This window comes from Pelodiscus sinensis, chromosome 4 (genome assembly GCF_049634645.1).
Source record: "Pelodiscus sinensis isolate JC-2024 chromosome 4, ASM4963464v1, whole genome shotgun sequence".
NCBI lineage: Eukaryota > Metazoa > Chordata > Testudines > Trionychidae > Pelodiscus > Pelodiscus sinensis.
In genome coordinates this window covers 130,438,276-130,463,379 of record NC_134714.1, presented here as the reverse complement: position 1 = coordinate 130,463,379, position 25,104 = coordinate 130,438,276, and the positions used below count along the sequence as shown (strand labels likewise).

Below are 25,104 nucleotides of genomic sequence, written 5' to 3'. Positions count from 1 at the left end.
ATCTGCCCTGCCAATACCGTGTCTCTTAAGGAACCATAGCCCCAAACAGCGTGGGTCCTGCAGTCGAGAAGGCTCCTGCTCTCGTGAGGGAAAGGAGCAGGGAGGAGGCCAGAGTTAAGGTAACTCCTTTATCATAGCAGCTAGGCGCCCCAGTCACAAACCAGCCGCAACTGTTCTTGGTGCTCCACCAACAAAATGATTGCCCCTTATGTGCTGGCATGGGTATGGGATGTGATATCCCAGGAGGTTGGGATAAGAAATGCTGCTGCATTGGATGCTCAGTCCCTGTGTGTTAAGTGGAGGAGAGGGAGGCTCACTGCTGGTTTTGGAGCAACCTGCTCATTGGGTATTGAGCTAAGTCCCCTGCCTTTGTTGGCTTGTTAGGATGGGGCATCTGCATCTGCTGCAGCAATGGACTCCTTGGTGCTGGGTCAGCCCCCCTCCTACAGCTATAGCTTCTGGGAGGGAAGGGATGGTCACCAGGTGGGATGCTGATGTCAGGATGCTGAGGAATGACTAATGTTCCCTCTAACTTTTTCCCATCCCTGTACAGAATACATTTGACGTGCCCTGCCGCACGTGTGGGTGTGCACCACCCGTGGAAATGCATGCTGCTGGCTGGGCAGCATTTGAATCTCTCCTGGGGGGCCACCCAAGCGCTCTGCTTCCAGGGAACACTGGCGGTCACATTGCAACACGGCCTGGCGTGGTTGTGTGCCATGGGGGCAGGAGAGCAGCACGTGGGGCTGTGACATCACAGGGCGGGGGGGTGAGATCACAACATGGCCTGGTGACGTCAGGATGGAGTCAGGTGGCTGGGTGGGGCTCTGCCTTCACGGTAGGATGTGATGTCATCCAGCTGGGCTGTGACCTCATGAGACAGGTCGGGGGCGGTGACGTCACTCGGCTGTGGCGTGACGCCGCGCGGCGTCTCCTGGCGGTGCTATGACATCACAAGGGGCGGGGGAGTCCCGGCTCGGGAGGAGACTGCAGGGATTACTTCTCCCCGCGGAGGGATGCGGTGTCTCTGTGCGCGTGCCTCACCGGACGGAGGGATCGCACGCTGTGGGCGGGGTTGCGTCGCGTGCCGTGCGCAGAGGGGAAGAGGATCCGGCAGCGACGCACAGACAGAGCAAAGAGTCGGGGGGCAGCGGCGAGCGGGGTGCGGCCCGAGGACGGGACCAACCGGGCCCGCTCCCGTGGGGGAAGCAGAAACCGGCTCGGACCGCACCATTCCACCCCCACCGCACCGGCCAATCAGCGGGAGGCGGGGGGGCCGCGAGGACAGCGGAGGGCACGCGCCTCGCGGCCAATCAGCGCGGGGGTCGCGAGACGCCCCACTCCCCGCAACGGCCGCGAGACACCCCCTCGCTCCGTCACCGCCAAGGGATTCCTGCCCTCTACGGCCGCGTTCTTAAAGGGGCAGAGAGCGACGAGAGGCGAGCGGGGGGGGGGGGGGGATTTCTGCCGGAGGAAAACAACCGTCCCAGCGCCTGTCAACGGATTTAAAGGGAGCCCGAGGCTGGTGAAGGGGAGTTCGCTCCTGCCCCATTGTGGAAAGGGGGCTTTTTGGTCGGAGGAGTTCGACGTCGCGTTCTTAAAGGGGAAGCTGGCTGGCCTGATTACGGAAGTGGCTGGTGGGATTTAAACTCTGGGTTCTTAAAGGGGATGCGGTTCCTGAAATGGATTCCAAGAAGCGGTTTCACTCCGGTTTCTTAAAGGGGCAGTGACCCCTGCGGGAAGGCAGAGGCTGCGCTACCTGGATTCGCACGGGGGGAAGGTGACCTGCCCAAAGAGCGAGCCCCAACGGCTGGCCGAAGCTGGAGCCTTAAAGGGGAAGTCGCCCGTCTCCCCTCCCCCGACGTGTTTCGCTGCTGGCCAGTGACCAGAGTGACCCTCCCGGCAGAGCGCCTCGAGCCCACGCACTTAAAGGGGAAGCTAAATCCCAAGCGCTGCCCCCCAGTGCAATTTTTTGTGGGGGGGATTTAAATCGAGCCTGCTGAAGGGGCTGGAGGAATGTGAGGCCTGATTTAAAGGGAAAGCCTCTGCGAGACCCCGCCTCAGCCAGGTCCTCGCCTGCCCTTAAAGGGGAGGCCCTTGAAAAGAGACAGTTGCAGTTCCTTGTGGCAGTGATTTAATCTGAATTAAAGGGGAGGTGCGCCCCTTGGCCTGCCCCCCGGGCTTGGAGTTTATGTTAAGGGGCATTCGACCTCTCCTACTTGAAAGGCCGGCCTTAAAGGGGAGCACGCACCGAGCGGCCCCTGTGGTGGTCTGAAGGAGAAGCCACCCCCAAAGAAACAGCCACCGGGGTTTTGTGTTGGGGGGCCCTAAATCGGATTTCAAAGGGGAGACGCACCAGCGTGTGTCAAAAGCCACTTTAGAGGGGAGGTTGCCAGCAAGTGTTTAAAGGGGAGGACAAAGACACACCCCACTTTCTGGGGAGCACCTCCCACCTCTGGATATTCACCAGTCAGCGCCCAGAGGCGAGAGGAAGGACTCAGTTGAGAATAGCTGCCATGCAGCAGGCGGGAGAAGGGTGAAGGGCATCGCAGGAAAAGACTTGGCCAGGGACAGCATGGAAGCAACTGCAGCTCCTGCCCCCTGCTGGAGTGGGGGAGGTGGCCGGGCCCGGCGACTGCGGCGCTGCTCGCGGCGGGACCGTGAGAGCCGCCGGACCCAACGTCGAGGGGGGCGCCCAGGGGAACCCGCCCACCGTGGCGTCCTCTCTTCCTCCTCAGACTCAGAGAGTGAAGGCCCTGCCCCACCAGCTCCTGTGGCACCTGGCAAACCCCGGCGCCGGCCCTTACGCCGGAGGACGAGGCCATCAGGCTCCTCTTGCAGTCACGAGGAGGAGGAGGAGGAAGAGGACTTGATTGATGGCTTCGCCATTGCTAGTTTCATCAGTCTGGAGGCACTGGAGGTGAGAGACAGATTTGCCTTCAGCTTCAGGCATTATGGGATACAGGATACACGTGGCAGAGCCCGCTCCAAGCAATATTTAGCTGTGTGCAACACACAAACAAACACCACACCCGAAACAGACAATTGTAGGCAGCCCAGCTGGCACTGGGTGGTTCGATGTGTTTGGGTTCTGAAGTAATCCGTGTATAGCCATGGAGATTGGTCCATGCTGAGAGATCCTAGGGACTGGGATATAGTGGAGAAGATGGGGCCATGTCTCTGGGATGGTGGTTAGGATGTAGTGGGGGGACTGGGATGTGTCTTGATGCTTGAGGGTAGGCATATAAACAGCTCTTGGGCTGTATCAGTGCTGGGCAAGGGATCTCAGTGTAAGCAGCCCCCTTCACTCCACCCCAGATAGTGGCCACTTCTCAGTGCCAGGAGCTCCCAAGGGCGGGGTATAGTAGGAGGGGAGGGATATAGCAGAGACACGGGGCCTGAGATGCAGGGTGCTGTGGCCAGGAAGGTTGCTTTCCTTTGGGAAGAGGACCTGTATCAGGCTGCAAGAAAGATCTCTTCCAGTTGAGATGTGAGGCAGGGATTCCTGGTTTCAGTAGTGCAGGGTGGGGAGCTCTCTGAGCTGTGTGTTCCTGTTCTGCTTGGATTCAAACTTGTTCCTCTTGTCAGTCAGGACTGATTAGGAATTGAGGCGTAAGCCCTGGAGTGATGGTTGAACTCCAGTAGAGCAATTATAATCCACCATGTCCTTCCCCAGAGGTGACTGCATCTCGACGCCAGGCAGGGGATCCCTCCATAAACAGCTCCTGGGCTGTGTCTCAATGCTGGGCAAGGGATCTCTGTACAAATGACACCCCTCCCCCCCATTCCAGCCCAGAGGTGACTGCATCTCAGTACAGGATGAGGGGACTCGTTGGGGTGGCTGGGCAGGTGTCATCTGTCCTCGAGCTGATTCACCGTCTCCTCCTTCCCACAGAAGGACACAACATTGAGGACCCCCGAGCGGCTGGAGCATCGGCTGAAGCACTCGGGGAAGCGGAAGCGGGACGAGGGGAGCGGCTCAGAGGAGGAGGAGGGCCGAGACGAGAGCTCAGAGAAGGGGTGTGGGCGGCATGTGGGGGAGCGGGCGCTGAGGAGACGCAGCAAGAGGAGGAGGAAAGAGGTGAGGAGGGGGGCTGGACAGGATGCGGTTGCAAGGGAGTGTGGGCGGCTTGGTGAGATGGCGATGCAGTGGCAGGTGAGGGGCTATGAAAAGGGGATGCTGGAGAGGGCAAGGGTTTGGCAGGGGGCTGCCGGGGATGGTGAAAGGGTGGGCAGGGCGGGTGTGGGGGCTGGATGAGGACTGCAGGGGGCTGGGTTGCGGGAGGAGCTGGGCACACACTGTGGGGACATCCCGACTCTACCCAGCAGGGGCGATGCTGCCAATCATACCTTTTGTCTTCCACAGGCCTCCCTCCGCTCCTACTTGGAAACAGGATACATAGTAAGTGGCTCCCTCGCGCTCCGCCTCTCCCCCCTTTGCTTGGCCCACGGCACCCCCTAGGGGCAGGCTCGGGCAGCTCGCCCTCCGCTCATCCCACCTTTGTCTTTCTCCCTTGCAGTGCGACACAGAGAGCGACCCAGGGGAGCAGGTGAGAGGCCCCGAACCCTCCCTCTTTCTATTCCCCCCCAAGCCCCACCCACCCTCCCCTCTCCTCTCCTCATACCCCTCCCCACTGGTAGGCGCGTTAGGAAGGGGAGCTGAGGAGAACCTGGTGGGGCTCAGGGATGGTGGGGGGATCCTGGCATGTATTTGGCACCAAAAGGGTCCCCACAGCCAGTGATGACATGAGTCTATTTCTCTCCCTGTTAGGCCTCCAATGATGACCTGGATCAATCGTTCACTGTCTCAACCAGCAAAGGTGGGTGTCAAAGGGAAAGAGCGCCCCCTTGCTGAGCCCCTTCACCATGCTCACTTCAGCACAGCGCCCCCTCCTCCCCCGGTGACATTAGCTGGGGTACAGTTTGCACTGTGGAACAGCTGTGCCCCCTTAATTCTTTAACTCGGGGTGCCTTTCACACTGCTTTGCTGTAAGAACAGCCACTCCTGGTCCTGCTCCCGCACAGCTCCTAGTAGCATGCAAATCACTCCCAGCTAATGACATGAACACTCTGGCCAACCACTCCTGAATGACATACAGGGCAACATACCAGCAAACCCCCAGTCCCAAACTTTCCCCTAGAAACATGCAGCTTGTGCTGCTCAGCTCCCTACTGGATGATACAAGCTCACAGGAAGTCCACAATCGAATCACTTCAGTCCAAACATGCCGGTGTAGGTAAAGCCACAAAACAAGTTTATTAACTACAGAAAGGAAGACTTTAAGTAATTACAAGTAACGAGGCATTCAAGTCAGAATTGGGTACAAAGAACACGAATGAGTAAAAGACAAACTAACACTTACCGTAACAAGCTAAAGCAGTCCTGTGGCCTACCAGTGGGGACGGGGATGATGAGAGGGGAGGGTGAGTGGGATTTGGGGGGAAATAGACTTTTAACCTGCCTGGGTATTCATTAATGAACTTAGAAGTAGTCATTCTTCTACAGAGGAATTTCACAAGCCAGCTACAGAGTGTGGAATTGACCTTTGTGTGCAAATTTGACGCCACCTCCCTTGGCCTGAACAAAGACTTGAACTGGTTAACATATTATAACACCAGCTTTCCTTACATTCAACACCCTATTGACTCGAAAGCTAAGTAGGGGGACTCTTCCAGCCCACACAGTTGGCCTCATTACCCCCAGGGCTACAATTGACAGGCAATATTTTTTCTCCCTCTCCCTTATTCTGAGAGTCCACCCCTTTTTTCTCCACTGAAGATCATCTCATCTGAAGAAGTGGGCTTTGCCCACGAAAGCTTTTAGTCTCTAAAGTGCCACAGGGCTACTCATTGTTTTTAAAGTTACAGACTAATACATCTACCCCGTGAGACTTAAAAAGCAAAAAGGTTTTTCTCACCAATAAGCATATAGCAGTCTGGCTGGATTGCTTTGGCCAGGACCTTCTCTCATTTCATAGCTACCATGAGTAGAGATGAGGGGGAGAGGTAATTTGAAGGTCACTTACTCATTCTTGTATCCTTTTCCCTTCTTTGAGGATTACTTGAAGGTGGTACATTGAGGTGATAGGTACTCTGTTTCTATGGAAACTCCCAAATGCAGCTTTGCCAGTATGTAAAGTTCTTGCTCAGACCCTTCTCCTTGCCAAAGAATGGCTTCTTATCTATGTAATAGTCGTTGATGGTTCATTGTTTGTGCTGATAACTGGCCAGGGCCATCCCTCTGAAGAACTGGTTTGGGCTTGCTTTTTAAACTTGGACTATGTTACAGCAATGTGCTGCAGTAGAATTTAATAACCTCATATACATTGCTCACACACATTTTACCAGGACAATAATGTTCAGCAGATTATGAATTTTCAAGTCATATTTCAGAAGACATTTTCTACACTGAATGGCTCTAGTTTTGTAAAAAGGATGACAATGGGATGCAATCTCACAACCCCCTAGCGCTGCATCGGGGCCTAGGACAGCATAAGTTACTGGGAGAGCACCTCCGCCTGAGCTCCTCCTCTTGAGAGAGCACCACTGTGCTCCATGCAGCCCATGCTGTAGTGGGGCATCAGCAGTGAGGAGAGTGCCTCTTGTTCCTGAGTGGTCTCTTACTGGGTGCTGTCTCTCTCCTCAGCCTCAGGCCCAGTTGGTGTAGTGAACGGGAGCTGTGCAGCCAAACTCTCTGTGATCCACAAGGTCTCGGGGCTGGAGCGGAGCCAGGAGCGGAGCCATGAGGCCGACGGGGACCCCTTGCTAGTGCCTTTCCTGCCCAAGGACCCGCTTTCTCAGGCAGCCCCAGCCCCTCCTGTGGCTCCAGCCCGGCCCCCTACTCCTCCAGCTCCGCCGCCCTCCCGGACACCCAACCTGGCTGCTGCCCGCACCACACCCCAGCCCCGGGGCCAGCCGCCGGCACCACAGGGGGGCCCAGCACCCCACAGCCTGCCTCAGCCTGCTGTGCATGGGAAGGGAGCACCCTTCGCCAGCCCCACGCCTCCGGGGACTTACGGAGCAGGGCTGGACCTCAGCATGGCCGGGTGAGTATGTGATGTGGTGGGTTCCTGCTGTCTTCTTTCCCCCTTCATTCTGTCTCCTTGTTCCCCTCCTTTTCATGCTCTCTCTCATTTGTGCTTCCCCCCCTTGTCTGGTCGCACATTCCTTTCCTGGTTCCTTCCTCCACATCTTCCCCCACTTTGTTTTCATGATCCCCCCACTTGCACTTTCTCCTTTGGCTCCATTTCATTCCCTTTCCCCAAATTCTTTCCTTACTCTGTCTCGTTTGTTCCCCCTCCCTCCGCTGCCCCCCGAGCTATTTGTTCCCTCAGTCTGGGTTGGTGTCTCTCATTGGCTCATGTTTTCTGGCCTTTTCCCCTCATTCGTATTCCCCCTAGTTTTTCTGGTTCTATCTCGGTGGTTCTTTCCTCCTCTCCCTCCTCCCCCTGTCTCTCTTGTTCCCTCCCCTGGGCTGACTCTTACTCTCTCTCTGTCTTTTTTCAGGTGCAGCCGGAGCAGCGCACATGGCAAGCCCCTGCTACCCCCGTGCTCTTCCTCCTCACAGCTGGCCCCTCGCCCCTCTACCCCCTCGCTGGCCCTGCCCCCCCATGCTTTCCCTTCCAGCCTGCGGCCCCCTACCCACCATCACCCGCCCCTCTTCCCCCCATCTCCTGGCCTGCCCCCGCCACCTCCTCTGCTCCAGGTTGCCGGGCACCCGGCCGCAGCTGCTGCCTTATCCGGTAAGTTGGGAGGGCTGGAGTGTGTGTCAGGGTCTCTGGGAGAGGCTGGGGAGCTGGAAGGGGGGGCTGCTTGGGTCAGTCCCATCTCTCTGGGGAAGGGGCTGGTGGAGGGGGGGAAGGGGGAAGATGGTTTCCCATGCGTCCAGGGGAGAGGGGCCAACAGGTGGATCACATCTCTGGGGGAATGGCAGGGGGAGGGGTTTCATTTCTCAGGAAGAGACTGGCAGGGGGTGTCCCATCTCTCTGGGAGCTATGCGGGGATGGGCTACAAGGGGCTCCCATCGCTCCTAGATAACTCTGCCCCTGCTCTCTCCTCTCCCTGCTCAGAACAAGAGCTGATCCGGCAGGGCCTGAGCTCGCGGTTCCTGACGGCGCAGGGCGGGGCCGACATGGGGGCCGCCGCCATCCGCCCGCTGGCCTTCCAGTTCCACCAGCACAACCACCAGCACCAGCACACCCACCAGCACACGCACCAGCACTTCACCCCCTTCCCGCCAGGCATGGTGCCTGCCCCCGCCCCCGCCATGGTGAGTGACCTCAGGGCAGAAGACATTCTGCCTCGCAGGGTGGGGGAGGTGTAGGAAGGGACATGGGCAGTGCTGTGTTGGGGTCCCTGATAACCTGCTTTTTCTTTCCTAGTTTGAGAAATACCCAGGCAAGATTGATGGGCTTCTGAGGCATAACGTGAGTGCGGGGGTTCCTGGGGGCTGGGATATTGTGGGGGGCAGGGCTGTGTCCTGGTGGGGGGGGTTCCTGAGGGCTGGGATATTATGGGGGGCAGGGCTGTGTCCTGGTGGGGGGGGGTTCCTGAGGGCTGGGATATTATGGGGGGCAGGGCTGTGTCCTGGTGGGGGGGGGGTCCTGAGGGCTGGGATATTATGGGGGGCAGGGCTGTGTCCTGGTGGGGGGGGGGTTCCTGAGGGCTGGGATATTATGGGGGGCAGGGCTGTGTCTCGGTGTAGGGGTTCCTGGGGGCTGGGATATTGTGGGGGGCTGGGCTGTGTCCTGGTGGGGGGGGTTCCTGGGGACTGGGATATTACGGGGGGCAGGGCTGTGTCCTGGTGCAGGGGTTCCTGGGGGCTGGGATATTGCGGGGGGGGCAGGATCGTGTCTCAGTTTCAGGGTGGTTCTTAGAGAGGTGTCCCTATAGGTGCTACCCTGTAAGTGTGGTTTTACCCCCTGCTCCTCTGATTGGAGATTTCTGAGAGCAGAGTCTGGTCTGCTCACCTGCGTGTGCTAGTCTGCCTCCTGCCCCAAGACGTTGTATAGCACTGCCCGGCCAACCCCCTCAGCTGCCAGACAGAGCTCTGGCAGTGGTTCCCACTGATATTACCTCAGCTGTGTCCCGCTTTGTTACCGTTGGTGGTACTTCGTGTTAGTGTCAGTACAGTATTTCGTGAGTGGTACATATAGTTTCCTAGATAGGAAAAAGTAACTTTTAAAAAACCTGTCCCACTTGAATAAATATTAGTTCGTAGATACGATAGTCCCTGTTCACTGGGAAGCCGTGCCCAGCTCGGGCGGTGTCAGACATCTGCTTTGCCGGGAAGCGATCCTGGTAAGTGACAGGCATTGCCAGTGCATCAGCTGTCTCTGGGCATCGCCCGTTGCACAGGAGGGGAAGTTCTGTCGGCGTTGAAATCTAGAGCTAGAAAAATCAGGGACATCTAACTTCAGCTTCTCATGATGGAGCGCTCATGCCACCTGGCTTCTGACACAAGTTGAGGACCCCTCTACACTGGTGTCCAGGGAAATACACTTCTTCCACTGTCTCTCAGATGCTGTTGTCGAAGGCGTCTAAGAGGAAGATGCGCGACTCCTCTCATAAGCCTTCCAAAAGTTGTGCTTTGAGTTCGCCAGGTCTATCTCAAAAACAGTCAGTGTCTTCTGCTACGTGAGCACCATCCGTTCCCTGGTACGTCTCCACGAGGCTGCTGGTTCCTCAGGTTCCAAGGACGCCACTGCAAAGCCTCGGGCACAAAGACCTCCTCAGTACACTTAGCTGATCAAAGCAGCAAGAAGAGCAAGAAGAGCTCTTCCTCAGTACCAAAGAAATCTGTTTGGGCTCCAACCCCGCTTTCCCTTGGGGCAGCTGAGACTCTCAGTTCTGTCGGCTTCCTCAGCCACAGCTACCACAGTGCAGACCATGGATGTGGAAATGGCAGCAGACTTGGTACCACAAGAGTTTTTCCCCCAGGGCCTCACTGTATCTGTCCCTTAATTCTCCACCTCCTGTCTCCAGCATATTTTCAGTATCAAGGACACGGGGATCACTAGATGTTCACCTGAGAGGTGAAACCATCATTCTGATTTCTCCAGGCATTCCGCCATTTCATAGTGAGTTTGAGGAAGTGGGGTTCTGATGTAGACCTTGCCTTCCCAAATATTGATCCAGAGCTGACCTCCTCACCGGTATAGAGGCCCCCTCCAGAGGTATATCTCCATTTATGATATGGCACATCTCATAGAGCTGGAAGGGACCTTGAGAGGTCATCAGATACAGTCCCCTGCCCTCACTGCAGGACCAAGTACCATCCCTGATAGATTTGCCCCAGATCCCCCTCAAGGATTGAACTCACAACCCTGGGTTTAGCAGGCTAATGCGCAAACCACTGAGCTATCCCTCCTTGATGAGTCTGTGCCATGAGTGGTCATAAGGTCACAGCCACCACGTCGCTGGTGTGACCACCCGTGGGTGCCCCTCTTGTGTCTTCTGCATCACCTCCTTGGCCATACAAGGACCCTTGGGCAACCTATCACCAGCCATTTTCCAGGATTTCAAGCACCATCCATCATAAAAATAGGCAACTGTCATTGCCTGCCCTTCTAGGAGACCTGGTCCTCAAGGAGAAACGTTTGAGAAGGAGGCCAAAGCCAATGAAGAAGCCTCCTCCAGCGAGCATCTCTTCCTCTCTGGATGAAGCAGTCATGCCTGCTCCTCCATCCTTGGCCAATAACTTTGAGCAGTTGGGGATCTGGTCAAGAGAATTGCTGACTCCTCGCATGATCACCTCATCATAAGCTGCCTGCTGTCCTTCATTCACCCTTATCTGCCCACATAGCCTGGCCAGTCAACCAGGCTCTTCTGGACCCCACAAAGATCACCCGGCACAATTGCACCTCTATGGGTGTGAGAGGGGGGACAGGGAATGTTATGCTGCAGCAAAAGTCAGAGTTTATTTTCTCGTCTTTCGTTGGTGATCAACATGGTTAACTAATGTGGGAGGCAGCACCGTGCTAAATGCACACTCTATGAAAAGTCATAAGGACCTACATTTGTACATGGTGCCTCTGTGCTAGATTGCGACACATCTGGCTGCTCACATGGCCCAAGGTAAGTGGGCATCAGAAGAGACCATGCTACACATCAACTTCCAGATAAGCCATTCTTCAGTTTCTACTGCTGATCTGGAGCCAGCACATAAAGGCCAGGTGGACACCCTATCATCCATGTTCTGTATCCGTTGGCATGGAGAAGCACGCTCCCCCTTCCTCTGCACACAACTCGGCAGCTTCAAAAATTGGTGCGTATGCAGTCGGACAGTCATCACAGTAGCCTGTCTTCCAGAGGCTCAGCATGTGTGTGTGGGTACTCTTGGCAGGGATGTCTTCCAAGACCATGCATGAGAAATAGATTCCAGCATATTATAGTACCTGTTCTGGGAACGGGGCACCTCTAGGATAGGCCCCAAAACTGCAGAAGGATGCTTGACTGGCAGATAGCAAGTTCCAATCCACCATAGTGATAACCAGGAAATGTGCCTAGTTTTGTTCCAGAGATGGACTGGGTCACCGATTCTTGTGGGATGCCTTCTGCCATCATTGGTCATCAGATCTGCTGCATATATTCCCCCTGGCTTCTCTGATAGTCAAAGTCCTCATCAAAATAAAGGACAAAGCCAGAGGCACCCTAAAAGTTTTGATCTGGCCCAGGTAAATGTAGGTAGTTTTCCTGATACAGGTGGCTGGCTGTTTTACCAGTCACTCTCCATGCTGCCTGCTTGGGAGATTCTTCATGCCTGTCTTGGAGTGCTTCCTCTTAACGCACAGCTGTTCCCTGGTTCACAGGATTCAAGACCCACTGCTCAGAGTGGGTCAGAAAGTACTGTTACAAATCAAAAACCACACTCAAGGTTTGTCTGTTGGGGTGACCTCAGACACATTCCATTGGCAACCTCATCACTGCCAGATACACTGGACTATATCCTAACGTTAAAAACGTCAGGGCAGTCGCTGTGCTCCGTTAGGGTCCACCTGGCAGCTGTCATGGCTTTCCATTCTCCGGTAGTGGGGTCGCCCACGCAACAGTAGTGAGGTTCCCTACGTGGTTCCGAAAACAAAATATATCAGTCCAGAATCCAGCTTGGAACCTCCATCTGGTCCTTGAGTGCCTTTGGAGATCACAGTTTAACCTGAGCTACCTGCTCCCTCTGTCATTGAAAACAACATTCCAGGTAGCAGTCAGATTGGCACGACTAGTTGAGGAAATAAGGCACTTCGTGGCCTAGCCCCCTTTCACAGAATTTTTTAAGGGCAGGGTCACATTACAACCTCACCCCAAATTTACATTTTCCTCTGCGTTCCATATTAGGCAACCAATTCACTTCCCAGACTTCTGCCCTGAGCCTCACCCAGATAAACAAGAAGCATCGTTGTACACTCTTGGCATTGGGAGAATCCTGGCCTCATATCTGGATAAGAGTAAACCCTCCAGAAAGACACCTCCCCACTCCTGCTCCCCAGACTACTAGTCTGACTCCAGGTAGCTCAAAAAGGCCTGCAGTCTCTAACCAAAGACTTACCAAGGGGATAGCCGTCTGCATTAATTCTTGCTACAAATCTTGTTAGATTCAGGCACCTCTGCACATGTGAACTCACTCTGCGGTTCATTTCCACCTCTGTGTGTCTCTGTGTTGAAAGATCTAAGGCCTCTACTTGGGCTGCTGTTCACTGAATGCTAGACAGTAACTCACAGCTCCGCCTCTGATGCTGTGTTTGGCTCGGCTGCACTTTCTTCCCCACCGGGCTCTACTGCAAAGCACGGGCTTTAGAGGGAACTGCTTGGTAGTCACTGGAGCGAGCGCTGCTAGGGACGCCCCTCAAAGATGTTGAGAAGCTTACTTGCCCTGTGCAGTAACTGGCCCTTCGAGACGTGTCCCCCTTGGGGTGCACCCCTCCCTGCCCTTCCTCCCTTCTGCTTCCAAGTTCTCTGCCACAGGGCTTCCTGGCTGAGGGGCGTTGGCTCACACACGCTCTGTAACACGGCCCGGGGCAGGAGGCTAGTGGGCGTGTGCGGGCTGAATGGGCACGGCTGTGAGACATCTCCAATGAAAGGCACAGGGCGTGTTGGACACGGTCTACAGTGCAGCATCCATAGGGACGTGTCTCGGAGAACCACAGTCACTGCCCCGGGGAGGAACCATTTCTTCCCAGGGCAGGGATGTAGTTGTGGGGAACAAGGCAGCACCTGGGTGCTAGGCGATCCTAGGAGCTAGTATTTCAGATGGTAGGGGGATGGGCAGCGTCTCAGTGGCTGGGATATAGCCTGGGGAGGGGACCGTGTCTGGGTGCTGGGGTAGCTACGGGGGACAGGGCCATAGGGTGTCTGGGGGATGGGATATAAGTAGGAGGAGGGGGACATGTCGCAGGGCTGGGGGGCCAAGGTCCTAGGGTGCTGCTTATTCCCCAGGGACCAAGAGACCCCCTGCAGTGACGGCACCTCTCTCTGTGCCTTCTCTCCCCTAGTTCTACGCCACATTTCCTCCCACCGTGTCGGGCATCCCACCTGTCCTGCCCCCTGCTGTTTCCTTTGGCTCGCTGCAGGGGGCTTTTCAGCCTAAGGTGAGTGGGGAGGTAGACCCAGATTGGGAGGGAAACGAGTGCTAGAGCTGGGGCGGGTTGCTGGGATCCAGGACTTGTGGGTTCTATTCCCTGCTCTGGGAGGAAAGTGAGATCTTGTGGGTCAGACCTGGGGGTCTGGGAGCCTAGGGTCTAGGGAGGGATGGGGGAGAGGACTTTCCTGGCTTTGACTCTGGCTATGGCAGGGGGACTTCTTTGTGTGCAGACTCCTGACCCCTTGTTCTCTCCCCAGAGCACTAACCCAGAGCTGCCGTCGCGGCTGGGAGCTGTCGCCCCCACTTTATCCCAGAAAGGGGGTCAGGTGAGCAGGGCAATAGGCTGCTGATGCTGCTGGTACGTGGGCACAGATCCCCCTCTAACCACCTGCTCTCTGTTTTTTGTAGCTCACGGACCCTTTCAGACCTTCCCTGAGGGTAAGTAACCACGTGTGCCAGTCCTGTTGCAGCAGGGAGGCTGTGAGAAATGGGGCGGGGGGATGGGGGGGGATAGGCCAGTGTGTGCCCAGCAGGGGGCGCAGTGGAGCATGGGTCACAAGCGGGGGATAGCGCACGGGGGGCACTGCCCTGGTGTGTCCCAGGGGCTGATGCTTTCCCCTTTTCCTTGTAGAAGCCTGGCAAATGGTGCTCCATGCACGTCCGCGTGGCCCACATGATCCTGCGGCACCAGGAGAAGATGAAGGTAGAGTCGTGTGGTGCCCTTTCTAGGTCCCAGTGGCACTGCAGGGGACATCAGATCCTGACCAGTAGCGCCCCCTGCAGTACCTGGGCGGGGATCCTGCACTCAGTCTGGAAGCACAATGTGTGGGCACCTTAGCCATAAAAAGACAAGGGAGGTGTCAGCTGAGTCTTAAATCTCTCCAGAATTCTACATTCGGTGGTGTCACCCTCTGCAGTGTGGCATGGGGGACTTGCTGCCCCCTTCTTCCCCTGGCTTTCAGTCCTCCCATTGGTGGGAGTTTTGATAATACGGTGTCATCAGAAAGGAACCCGGTTGGGTATCATTCAAAAGGCCTTTCTCCCGCAAACGCAACAGCCCCAGATATGACAAACCTAGAACAGTTACACGGTTCCTGTGACGCTAACCTGGCGTCCTTTTTTCAATGAGATTACAAGTTGGGAACAGGATTTTTTTATTTCTAATTTAACACGGGGATACGTTGGTTACATAAAAAAAGACGTTCTTTGGTAATCGTAGGGACGTTAGCCTTGACACACAGGACTGAAAACATGTTTCATCAGACTCCGCATTGGTGGCCTCTCCATCCCGACACGTTGTTACACTAATGGTTGTCCATGTGGCTCTTGCACATCTCTGTACAAGGCCGGCTGCTGGCCAGACATTTGCAGGCGGGTGATTATTTGGGCTTTGCACGTGAGCATTTGATGAGCTAAGGATGGAGTTGGGAATACGTGATATTTTGCACACAACTGGTGTGATCAGTTCTTCCTCCAAGATCCATCCAGGCCAGATTGGGGCAGGTATATTTGGATGCCCTTGATCATCTTGGAGCTAGGGATGTTAAATATTGATTAACTGAATAGTCGAGGAACCTCATGAATTCTTATTGGTTACTTGACTATTCTCTAGTCCTCGGGAGCAGGGCTGGCAGCCAGTGCACTCCGGCTTCACTCCTGAAGAGCCCCCTGCCACTCTGCACTGCTGCCTCTGTATCAGAGGGGTGGTTCTCTGTTTATCCCTTTTTCTAGATCATTTATTAGTATGTTGAAAGGCATTTGCCCCAGTGCAGATCTGTGAGAACATGCTATTTACTTTTCTCTCCATTCTGAAAACGGATTATTCTTACCCTTTGTTCCCTGGCTTTTAACGAGACCTTCCCTCTCATCCTGTAACAGCTTAGTTTGCTTAAGAATTGTTGATGAGGGAGCTTGTAAAAGCTTTTCTCTTTTCCCCCCCCCCCAAACTTCCTCTATCAACATCTTAATATGGGTCAGTTCTTAAGATTTGTCACTTAAAAAGAAAGACTTAGGTGTGTGGGTCTCTTTTGCATGGTCTGCAATGAATTTCAATGTAAAGAATTAAGTTAGCTCCTCAGTGGTTTTGTCTTTTAGTGCTCCTTTAGCACCTTCATCCTCTACTGGCCTCACTTTTAGAAGGCTTCCTGCTTCTGATGTACTTAAAATATTTTGCTGTTTAGATTGTGTCTTCAGATTATTTTTGTTGTCTGCCTGATGATATTTTCACACTCAATTTGCCAGTTTGTTCCTTTCTGTTCTCTTCATTTGACCTCCAATTTTTAAATGATGCCTTTTTGCTTCTGATTACTATTTTTACTCCATTCTTTAGCCATGGCCGCATTTTTTGGGCCCTCTTATTATTTTTTTAATTTGCAGAATACATTTAATTTGAGCCTCAATTATGGTGCTTGTAAAAAGTTTCCCTGCAACTTGCAGATATTTCACTTTTGTGACTGTTCTCTCCAATTTCAAGTTAACTAGCTTCCTCATTTTTGTGTAGTTCTCTCTAATTTAAATGCTACTGTGGTGGGTTTCTTTAGTATTCCTCTTCCCCTCCAAGAATGTCAGATTTAATTATATTATGGTCACTATTGCTGTGTGATTCAGTTATATTCACTTCTTGCACTGGCTCCTTTGGTGCTCTTGAGATTAAGTCAAGAACCATCTTTCCCCTTATGGGTTCCAGGACTAAGCTGCTCCAAGAAGCCATCATTAATGGTGTTGAAAAGTATTACTTCTGCATTCCATCCTGACATGTACTCAGTCAATATGGGGATAACTAAAATCCCCTGTATTGAGTTTTCTGGTTTTATAGCCTTTCTAATCTCCTGAACTTTTACAATTCCCATTTTGGTTGGGTGGTTGGTGGTATATGCTGTCACTCTTCAAGCATGGAATTTCTGTCCATAGAGATTCCTTAGTACAGTTTATTTTATTTTAGATGTTTACCATATTTGGCTTTGTGCTTTCTTCCACCTACAGTGCCGTTCCCCCACTAGCACGAGCTAGTCTGTCTTTCCAATATATTTTGTACACTGCAGTTACCTTGTTCTGCCAAGTTTCTCTGATGCCTATGACATCAATATCCTCATTTAATACCAGGCACTGAAGTTTGCCCATCTTAGTATTTAGACTTCTAGCATTTGCATACAAGCACTTATAAAAATCTGTCACCTTTTTAATTGTCTGCCTTCATGAGATGTGTATCGAATGGAACTTTTTCATTTAACTGTTTTTCGAATTCCTGCCTGTACTTGACCAATTTCTATGCTCTCCTCTTTACTACAATATAAAGAATCGCAGTTACTAGCCCTCTGCATAGGCTATATCTGAACTGTGTGGTCCTCTGCACCTGTCTGCCTTTCTCCAACCCGTAGTTTACAAACATCGGTGAGTGTCAGATGTTTTGAACACCTTTAAAACAAGAAGAGAGGTGAATCAAATGCCTGATAATAAAATAATTTGGTCTTCTAGTAGTGTCGCGTCTCGAAAAGCCATGGAATCCTGGTTGTGGATGGCACATAACGGTCCAAGCGATAAGAACACATCTTCATAGTTCCCAGGAGCTGGCTAAAACTGAAGTGATCTTGCATGTCCCCAAAGCCACAGGGAGAGCTGCTACTAAACTCTGCAGTTTTGCCTAAGACGCAAGATGTTCTGGATTCTTTTTGTGTGCCTGCCTCTGGAGAGTGGGATCTAGAACATCATGCGTCTTGTGCAAAAAATAGGAATTCGGTAGCACTGCTCCTTCTGTGGCTTTAGTGGTTTGCAAAATAATTTTAGTCTTAGCCAGCTTCTGGGAGCTACGAAGGAATTCCACTGAACAACGCAAGACAGCAGCTTCAGTAGGGCCTGCAAGGCTGAAATTCTTCCATCAGTTGTTTGCACGCTGGAGTGCTACCTCAGCAAGAAATGCTGTTAACGCCTCCATCAGGAAAGAATGAGACAGTAGCTTCTTCATTGTGAAATTGGAGATGTTTGTGAAGTCAGTGATTTTTGTGTCTGACAGAGGCAATATCCAGGTATGTCTCCTCCCTGCTAATGTTAATTGATTTCCCCCACATATGTGTCAGAAATGAGCGGGAGGTCATCACGGGTCCTGTATTTTCTCTGTAACCTCCTAATGAAATGTTCAGCTAGATCTCGACAGAGTATTAACAGGTTTTGCGTTTGTCAGGAGCCTCTCTACCATCTAGGAGTGCTATGCCGAAAGACCTTTGCTGCTGTAAGGCATGGCTCGGGTTGTCAGTAGGTCCTGGCTTAGGAAACTCAAGTGAGATGTGTACTAGTTTGCGTCTTGCCTGGTACATAGATGTTGTTCGGTGACGTTCAAAGATGGCTTGTGGTACCATGACAAACTTATTCTTTCTCAAAGTGTCACAAAGGTCTGCATCACTCTGAGATCTGGACACAACCAGAAGAGTGGACAGTGACCTGGTTAGACTTTCCCTCTGACTGACTTCTTTGTGTTTGAGCATAGCTTTAGGCTACTGCTCTTCTGTGGTGCTATAGATTGACATCGTCTTGGATATGTGTTTGGGTTTTGAGGGCTTCCTACACGTCGTAGCCCAGCGTATCCGTTTGACCGGCACCTTTAGCTGTGTCATCGCTGGAGGCTGCTATTCATGGTTCCGGACCCTTATTGCAAATGGATTGGCAGGACAAGTTATCTCAGCAGGTAGCTTTACAGCTCCCCTTTCTTGGCATTTAACAACACCTAACAAAACTAGATGGGGCATGGCAACTTCTGGGGGAGTCATCCCCACCATGTGTAATGTTTCGGTCGCAATTCGACAGAATCTTGTGGTTGTGAGAAAAACCAGGAAAGCATTTGGATGCTGTAACGCTCACGGGTCCTCCAATGATTTTCAGTGCTCTGTTACCATGTTCTGAGCGGTCGTCTGAACCAAGTGCACAGAAAGGAGCTGGCAACCTTTTAACGGCCCAAATTCCTTTTCTAAATTCCTCCCGGCCTTTCCACATCTCTTATTTCAGCAAAGAACGAAGCAACCATCACAGAATATTTAGATACTTCAGGTGTATTCAGATAAGCATGGCCTGATGAAAGTCATTGTAGGGCATTTACAGAGCTAGCTGAAGCAATCTTAGCCCATTAGCAATTATCTGTGAGAACTCCTGGAGGAAGAGGGTGAGCTCCCAGAAGGCTGGAGCAGGACAGGCACTGTATCTATTTTTAAAAAGGGGAACAAAGAGGACTGAGGGAATTCTAGACTGATCTGCCTGACTTCGATCCCTGGAAAGATACTGGAGCGACTAATTAAACAATCCGTTTGTAAGTACCTGGAGGATAATAGTTATTAGGACTAGCCAGCATGGGTTTCAGGAACAAATAATGCCAAATCAGTTTCCTTCAGGATGTGATACAGATCTTAGTCAGGCTTATAATACTGTCCACCAAATATAAGCAAACAGGGTAATGTGTTCTACATGAAATTACTGTAAAAGGGATGCACAACGGTGGAAAGATTGTAGTCAAGGAGCAGTTATCAGTGGTTTGCTGTCAAACTGGGAGGGCGTGTTTAGTGGTGTTTACAGGAGACATCCATGGTACTAGTCAGTATTTTCACAAATGATTGGATAATGGAGTTGAGAGAGTATTTATGAAATGTGCAGATGGCACGGTGCTGGGAGAGGTTGCAGGCACTTTGGAGGAAAAGGATTAGAATTAAAAACACGTTGCTGGAGGATGTATCTGAATTCCACGAGATGGAATGTAATAAAGATGAGTACAGAGTACCCCTCTGGGGAAGAAAAATCAAAGGCACAACTACCCCATGGGGAATAACTGCATGGTTGCCCTGCTGGAAAGGATCTGGGAGTTAGAGGAGGTCACAAAACGAATGAATCGAGAATGTGATGCAGCTGTGAAAAAGGCTCATATCATTCTAGGGCAGTGGTTCCCAAACTTTTCGGCATCACGCCCCCTTTTTGATTTTTGAGAAACCTTCACGCCCCCCCCCTCCCAAAAAACCCCAGCGAAACTTGGGATGGAATTGACGGGGTGTGTGTGGCTGGGTCGCTTCATGCCCCCCCTGGAAGGTCTTCAAGCCCCCTAGTTTGGGAACCCATGTTCTAGGGTGTGTTAACAGCAGTGTCCTATGCATGACAAGGGAGGTCATTGGACTGCTCTGCTGAGCACTAGTGAGGCCTCTGGAGTACTGTGTCCAGTTCTGAGCACCATGCTTTAGAAAAGATGTGTACGGGTTGGAGAGAGCCCAGAGGAGCACAACCAAAATGATTAAGAAGTTTGACAAAGCTGACCTATGAGGAAAGGTTTAAAAAAACAAAACAACCTGGGGCATGTTCAGTCTTGAGGAAAAAGTCAACTGAGAAGGGACTGGCTGACAATCTTCGAATGTGAACAGGGCTGTTCTGAAAAGGACAATTATCGGTTGTTCTCTGTGTCCACTAGAGGTAGGACAAGAAGCAACAGGCTTAGCTTGCAGCCAGGGAGCTGTAGCTCTAAGGGTAGGGAAGCTCTGGGCCAGGCTTCCAGGGGAGGTGGAGGATTCCTCAGCACATCTCTGGAGATTTTTCAGACAGGATTGGACACACCCTGGTCTGGGGTTACTTGATCAAAGGCCCCCGAGCCTTCGTAGAAGAGGGGACAGGCAGGCAGCGCATGACGGTGGCTAGTGGAGGGTGCATGTCAGAGGTTTGTGGGGCATGGGGCTGCCCCCCATGTATCTTCTGCCTCCACCTCTTGACTTCCCTCAGCAGTCAGTCTACAAAGCAGGCAGCAGCACTGGCAGGGAAGGGGAAGCAGCCCCGTTTGGGGGGAGCTCAGTCAGCTGCCCTGCTACTTCCTCCCTCCCCACACTGCAGGGGAGTGCAGCTGCTGGGCATCCTGGCCAGAGGCATCCTGAGGACATGGGAGGGGTCCAGGTAGCCCCCCATGTATCGCCTCAGGCGGGCCACAGAAGCTTCCTGTGCCTCTTCCTTCCTAACCGTTGCACTCCCCTGCTATACTCCCTCCCCACATGGCACCCCCCTGCCCTCTTCTACCTCCAACAGCTGCAACCTGCCTGTCGCCCTCCTGCCCTTCCCACCAGCTGCCATGCAGCACCCTGAGCCGCTGTCCGCCACAAAGCACAGCCCCTGTTGGTGCTGCTCCACGCTTGCCCCAGGCTTGCAGAGTGTGGCTGGCGGCTGAGCGCTTCACCAGCGCCTGTTGCGGCTCCTTGGGCGATATCCTCACAGGCGGTAACGAGGCTGGCCCGCACCAGAGAGCCGCGGCTTTCTTGCCGGTGACACCAAATCCGCTGGAGGCTTCCCTTGAATGTAACCCTGGAGACCTGAATGCTCTGAGCATTAGCTGACACCACAGTTATCCGGCGAGGGCCCCGCTTTCACTTCGGGAGAGCTGCCCGTTTCCCATCCCCGGGTTAAAGTACAGTTACGAACCCCTGGGTGCATTCAGCGTGTTTCTCGAGCCCATAGCTTCGCTGTTGCTCCAGGTGTGTCACCTTTGGCCTAGTGCGTTGATGGGAGAAAGGGCTTTTGAGTGATCCCTGGCTCGGCTCACTGGGAAACACGTGTCCGCTGTGGGCGCTCTGCTAATCAGCCGCGTGGCACCTGAACCTCTGCTGGGCGGCGCCCAAGTGTTCCGCTCACAGGGCGCACTGGCTGCGAGTCCCTCCTGCCACTCCACAGAGGGTGCCAGCAGTGAAATCAAGATCTGTCGAGCTTTACGACTTGGTCCCTCCCTCACCTTTCTGCCGTGAACTTTCCCCAGCACTGCCGGTGCTCCCAGACTGCCTGCTCCGGCCCAGGGTTCCCAGAACGTGAGGCGGGCCCGTTCCCTGGCACCAGGGGCTGTGGGCTGATGCTGTGTGGAACCCTGGGGAGCAACCTTTGGGGGCGACCCTGTGTGGGTGGGGGTCGGTGAGATGGCCCTGTGGCATGCAGTGAGGATCCCCCGTTGCTGACCTCCTTTCTTTCCTCCCCCCAGCTGATGCAGGGAGATCCCCACAAGCTGGATTTCCGGAACGACCTGATCACCTGCCTTCCTGGCACAGGGACCTTTGGGAGCCTCGCTCACGGCCAGGAGCTCACGCGCCCCGCCACGCTCTTCACCCCCGCAGGTCAGCGCCTTCCCGGCCCCGAGATCCTGCCCTGTCCCAGCTCTGGGGCTTGGGAGAACTGGGCATAAGAGGGCCCGGGGGGTTGGAAGCTTTCTGAGAGAGGGGGTAATGGGCTGGCTGAGAGGCTGGAGGGAGCTGGGTCAGCTAAGAGCTGTGGGGGCTGGATCCCTCTGCCCCCCAAACTATCTAATGCTCTTTCTGTCCTTCACAGGTGCTGTCCATTCAGGCTCTGGTGCCTCCTTTGGGCCCCCGAGCACGCCACACAGCTCTTTCCTGGGCCCCAGCGCACACATTGGTAAGAGCTGGGAGTGGCTTACCAGGCACCACAGCGAGGCATGGAGTCAGGGGCGATACGTGGACTGTGCCGGGCGCACTGGGGGAGGGGCACCAGGACCCCGGGGGGCAGCTCGGTGCCCGTTTATCCCTCCCTCTCCTCCTCCTTGCTTTACAGATCCCTTCAGCCGCCCCGCCAGCTTCGCTGCCCTGGGGGCGCTCTCCAACGGGGCCTTTGGAGGCCTGGGGAACCCTTCCTTCAGTGAGTAGATCGGGCAGGGCCATGGGCATTAGGGTGGGCTCCATGCTGGGAAGGGGAGTGGCTGGTCTAGGCCCTGCGTGGGGCGAATCCTAGGGGTCACAGCCCCCCCTGGGAGGGAGAAGGGCAGGTGCGGTGAGAGGTTGGTGGCGGAGTCAGTGTGGGAAAGTGGTGGATGTGGGGTGAGCTCTGGGGAGAGAGCCCCCCCGTGAGAGAGGGGGTGGGGCCCCGGTGAGGTGGGGCGGGCAAGGCGGGAGTGCAGTCCATAAGGGACAAGTTGCACAGGGTTCACCCTGGAGCAGGGCCTGTGCGGGAGGGGCATGCAGGCCCCATGGTTCCTAGCAACCTCTGTAAGCTTAATCCTGATGGAATAAGGCAGCCCCTCCATGTGGGGGCGGGGCCTCTCTTAGCAGGGGCGGGGCTACGTATGGTGAGCCCTGGGAGCGCCGCCTCCCTTGAGTGGCGGGGCCCAGGTATGGTGCTCTGGGCCCTTCCTGGTCTCACTCTGGTCTCTGTGTTCCTGTCCCAGACTCCAGCTCCATGTTTGGGCAGAAGGAGAGCCCTGGGGCCCAGGCCTATGGCAGCCCCCATGACCCCTGGAACCGGCTGCACCGCACGCCCCCCTCCTTCCCCACTGCCCCCGCCTGGCCCAAAGGGGGTGCGGGTGATGCAGCTGAGCGCGGGCCGGCCCAGCATGACAAGGAGCCTGACAAACGGGAGGTGCCTGCTATAAAGGATGAGAAGGACAGGTACGAGCTGGGGGTGGACCAGGCTGGCAGGGCGGAGGGAGACCGATGCAGGAGGGCAGGGGATGAGGGATGCTGGGGAGGTTTTGGGAGGATCCAGGCAATGAAGTCAAGGTTGGGGTGGAGGAAAGGGGGGCAGGGCCTAGTTGAGGATTGGGGCCTAATGGGGGGGCTGGGGAAGATGGGGTTGGGCTGGTTGGGGATTAGGGGGACCCAATGCATGACGAAAAGGAGGGAGACAGGCTGAGGATTGTGTGGGGCTCAGCCCAGTTTGTGGCACTAACCCCCACCTCTGTTCCAGGGACACCCTCTTCTCCAGGGCCCCCCCTCGTGCCTCGCCGGTGCCCCTCCCCTCTAAGCACCCTGCCTCCCTGGGGCTGGAGGACGTCCCCCTGCGAGCACACAGCGAGCCAAGCCGGGAGCAGCGTTATGGCAGCCCGGTGGGGGGCCGTGCCTCACGCTCACCCTACCCTGACCCTACCCTCAAGAAGGAGGTGAAGGTGAAGGAGGAGCCGGAGCTGGGTGTCCTGGAGGGGGCGCTGCGGGCGGGCGGGCCCTTCCCTGGGGCTCTGCATGTCTCCCACCCGCTGGGGGCGCTGGCTGTCTTTGAGCGGCCTCAGGGCTCCCCGTACCTGGTGGCTGGGCCAGGCCCTGGCACCCCCTATGCCGCTCTGGAGGCCTGGCGGGAGCCCTACGCCCTGTCCCGCTACTTGGAGCGCGAGCTGCCTGAGGACTACGAGCGTGCCCGGCTCTATGGGCTAGCGCCACCTCCCCCCGGTCTGTTGGCCTACCCGCGCCATGCCACACTGCTGGCCAAGGGCCCGCCCCCAGAGGGGTTGCTTGGTGCACCTCCCCCCCTCATCCCTGCCGTGCCCGGCACCCGGCCCAGCTCCCCTCGCCGTGCCCCGGACCTCCGTGAGCTCACCACCGCCTACAAGGACCGGGACTCCAGATAATGATGCCCGTGTGCCCCTCACCCTGGCATCGGAGGCAGCCAGGATTGCTCCTAACCTGGCATCAGCGAGGGCATTCCCTTCCCCATGCTGGGCTGGCTAGGTTCTCCCCTCCCTGCAGCTAGGGGCAGTATACTTCCCTGCCCACCCCAGCACCAGGAGCAGCGTCTCTCAAACCGGCTGGCTAGGATCCCCCCCACGTGTCCTCCCCCACAACTGGCCCGCCAGGATCCTTCCCACTAGGCATCAACATTGGTGTCCACGCTCCCCACCGTGGCTTCAAGTGTCATGTCCCCTCCCCCTCCCTTGGACTGGCCACGATCAGGGGTGAGAGCACTGAGGAAACCTCCCCCCCACACCGATCGTTACACACAGACACCCCCTCAGAGAGGATGGGGGCAGGATGGCGGGTTTCAAGGTGCGGCCGCACCTCCCCACCTTCCCCTGGCCTGGCTGTACCCTGGTAAAGGAGAGCTGGCAGTGGGGGCCCCTACGCTGTCCCGGGCGTGGCTTGCGGGGAAAGACCCTGTTACTGAACGGCTGGGGTTTCGCTTAGTTTTGTTGGGGTCACTGGGGAGGTGGGGGCTAGGGGTCTGGGTTAGAGGGCAATCTCCCCAGGCTAGTGGGGTTTCAGGGCAGGAGACTGGGCTTCGGAGGAGTGCTCCCCCAATCTCCCTGTAAGTGGGGATTGGGGGGGGCTTTGCTTTGCCCCCTGTGGGTGGAGGGGGGGCAAGAGCAGAGCTGGGACCCCCAGCCTAGTGTAAATATCTCCCCGCTCCCTTGGGTGAGCTGGGTTTTGTACATTTATACCAGGTTTGAGGTGGTGATTTTAAACGACCCTCCTTCCCTCCCCCATTTTTAATGTACCGCGCTTTTTCTATTCCTGTATCGACGTCGTGACGCTCCCCTCCCTGTCCCCACTGGACCTGATCAGAAAGGGGGTTTACGGCGGCGGGGGAGGGAAATTGGAGGCCCCCACCCCCGCACTGGACACTGCCGTTTTCTCCCCTGCCCCTCTTTAATTAAACCCCAAGTTGGTGCTTCTGGATGGATTCCTCTTTGTGGTTCCTTCTACCTGTGGGCGGCGCAGGGAGCTGGGTTCTTCTAATCCAGGGCAGGGTCGGAACCTGCTGCTGCTGAAATATTCAGGCCCAGGCCTGGGCGTCTCCAGGGGGGAGTGAGCAGCTGGTGC

General features: G+C 55.0%; 1 protein-coding gene across 2 annotated transcripts; it reads left to right on the top strand.

The window, feature by feature from the left end:
- Nucleotides 1-1,096: 1,096 nt before the first annotated feature.
- On the top strand, nt 1,097-24,958 carry FBRS (fibrosin). Of its 2 annotated transcripts, XM_075928903.1 has the most exons (18): nt 1,098-2,920; nt 3,896-4,081; nt 4,367-4,402; nt 4,521-4,550; nt 4,772-4,820; nt 6,647-7,046; nt 7,507-7,742; nt 8,070-8,269; nt 8,382-8,426; nt 13,488-13,583; nt 13,834-13,902; nt 13,985-14,014; nt 14,208-14,279; nt 21,549-21,681; nt 21,893-21,976; nt 22,133-22,216; nt 22,743-22,962; nt 23,261-24,958. In XM_075928903.1, the coding sequence occupies exons 1-18, from the start codon at nt 2,576-2,578 to the stop codon at nt 23,913-23,915; spliced, it is 2,970 nt and encodes a 989-aa protein (XP_075785018.1). In that variant the 5' UTR covers nt 1,098-2,575; the 3' UTR covers nt 23,916-24,958. The 2 variants fall into 2 exon arrangements, with proteins under 2 accessions (XP_075785017.1, XP_075785018.1); XM_075928902.1 differs by having other exon boundaries at nt 1,097-2,920; nt 21,893-22,216.
- The last annotated feature ends 146 nt before the right edge of the window (nt 24,959-25,104 follow it).

What these genes read in the sequence shown, in the direction of transcription:
- FBRS (XM_075928902.1), top strand. Translation starts at nt 2,576, where the DNA reads ATGGAAGCAACTGCAGCTCCTGCCCCCTGCTGGAGTGGGGGAGGTGGC. An exon ending in CTTTCAGACCTTCCCTGAGG is followed by an intron (nt 14,015 to 14,207) that starts GTAAGTAACCAC and finishes TTTTCCTTGTAG; the next exon opens with AAGCCTGGCAAATGGTGCTC. An exon ending in ATAAAGGATGAGAAGGACAG is followed by an intron (nt 22,963 to 23,260) that starts GTACGAGCTGGG and finishes CCTCTGTTCCAG; the next exon opens with GGACACCCTCTTCTCCAGGG.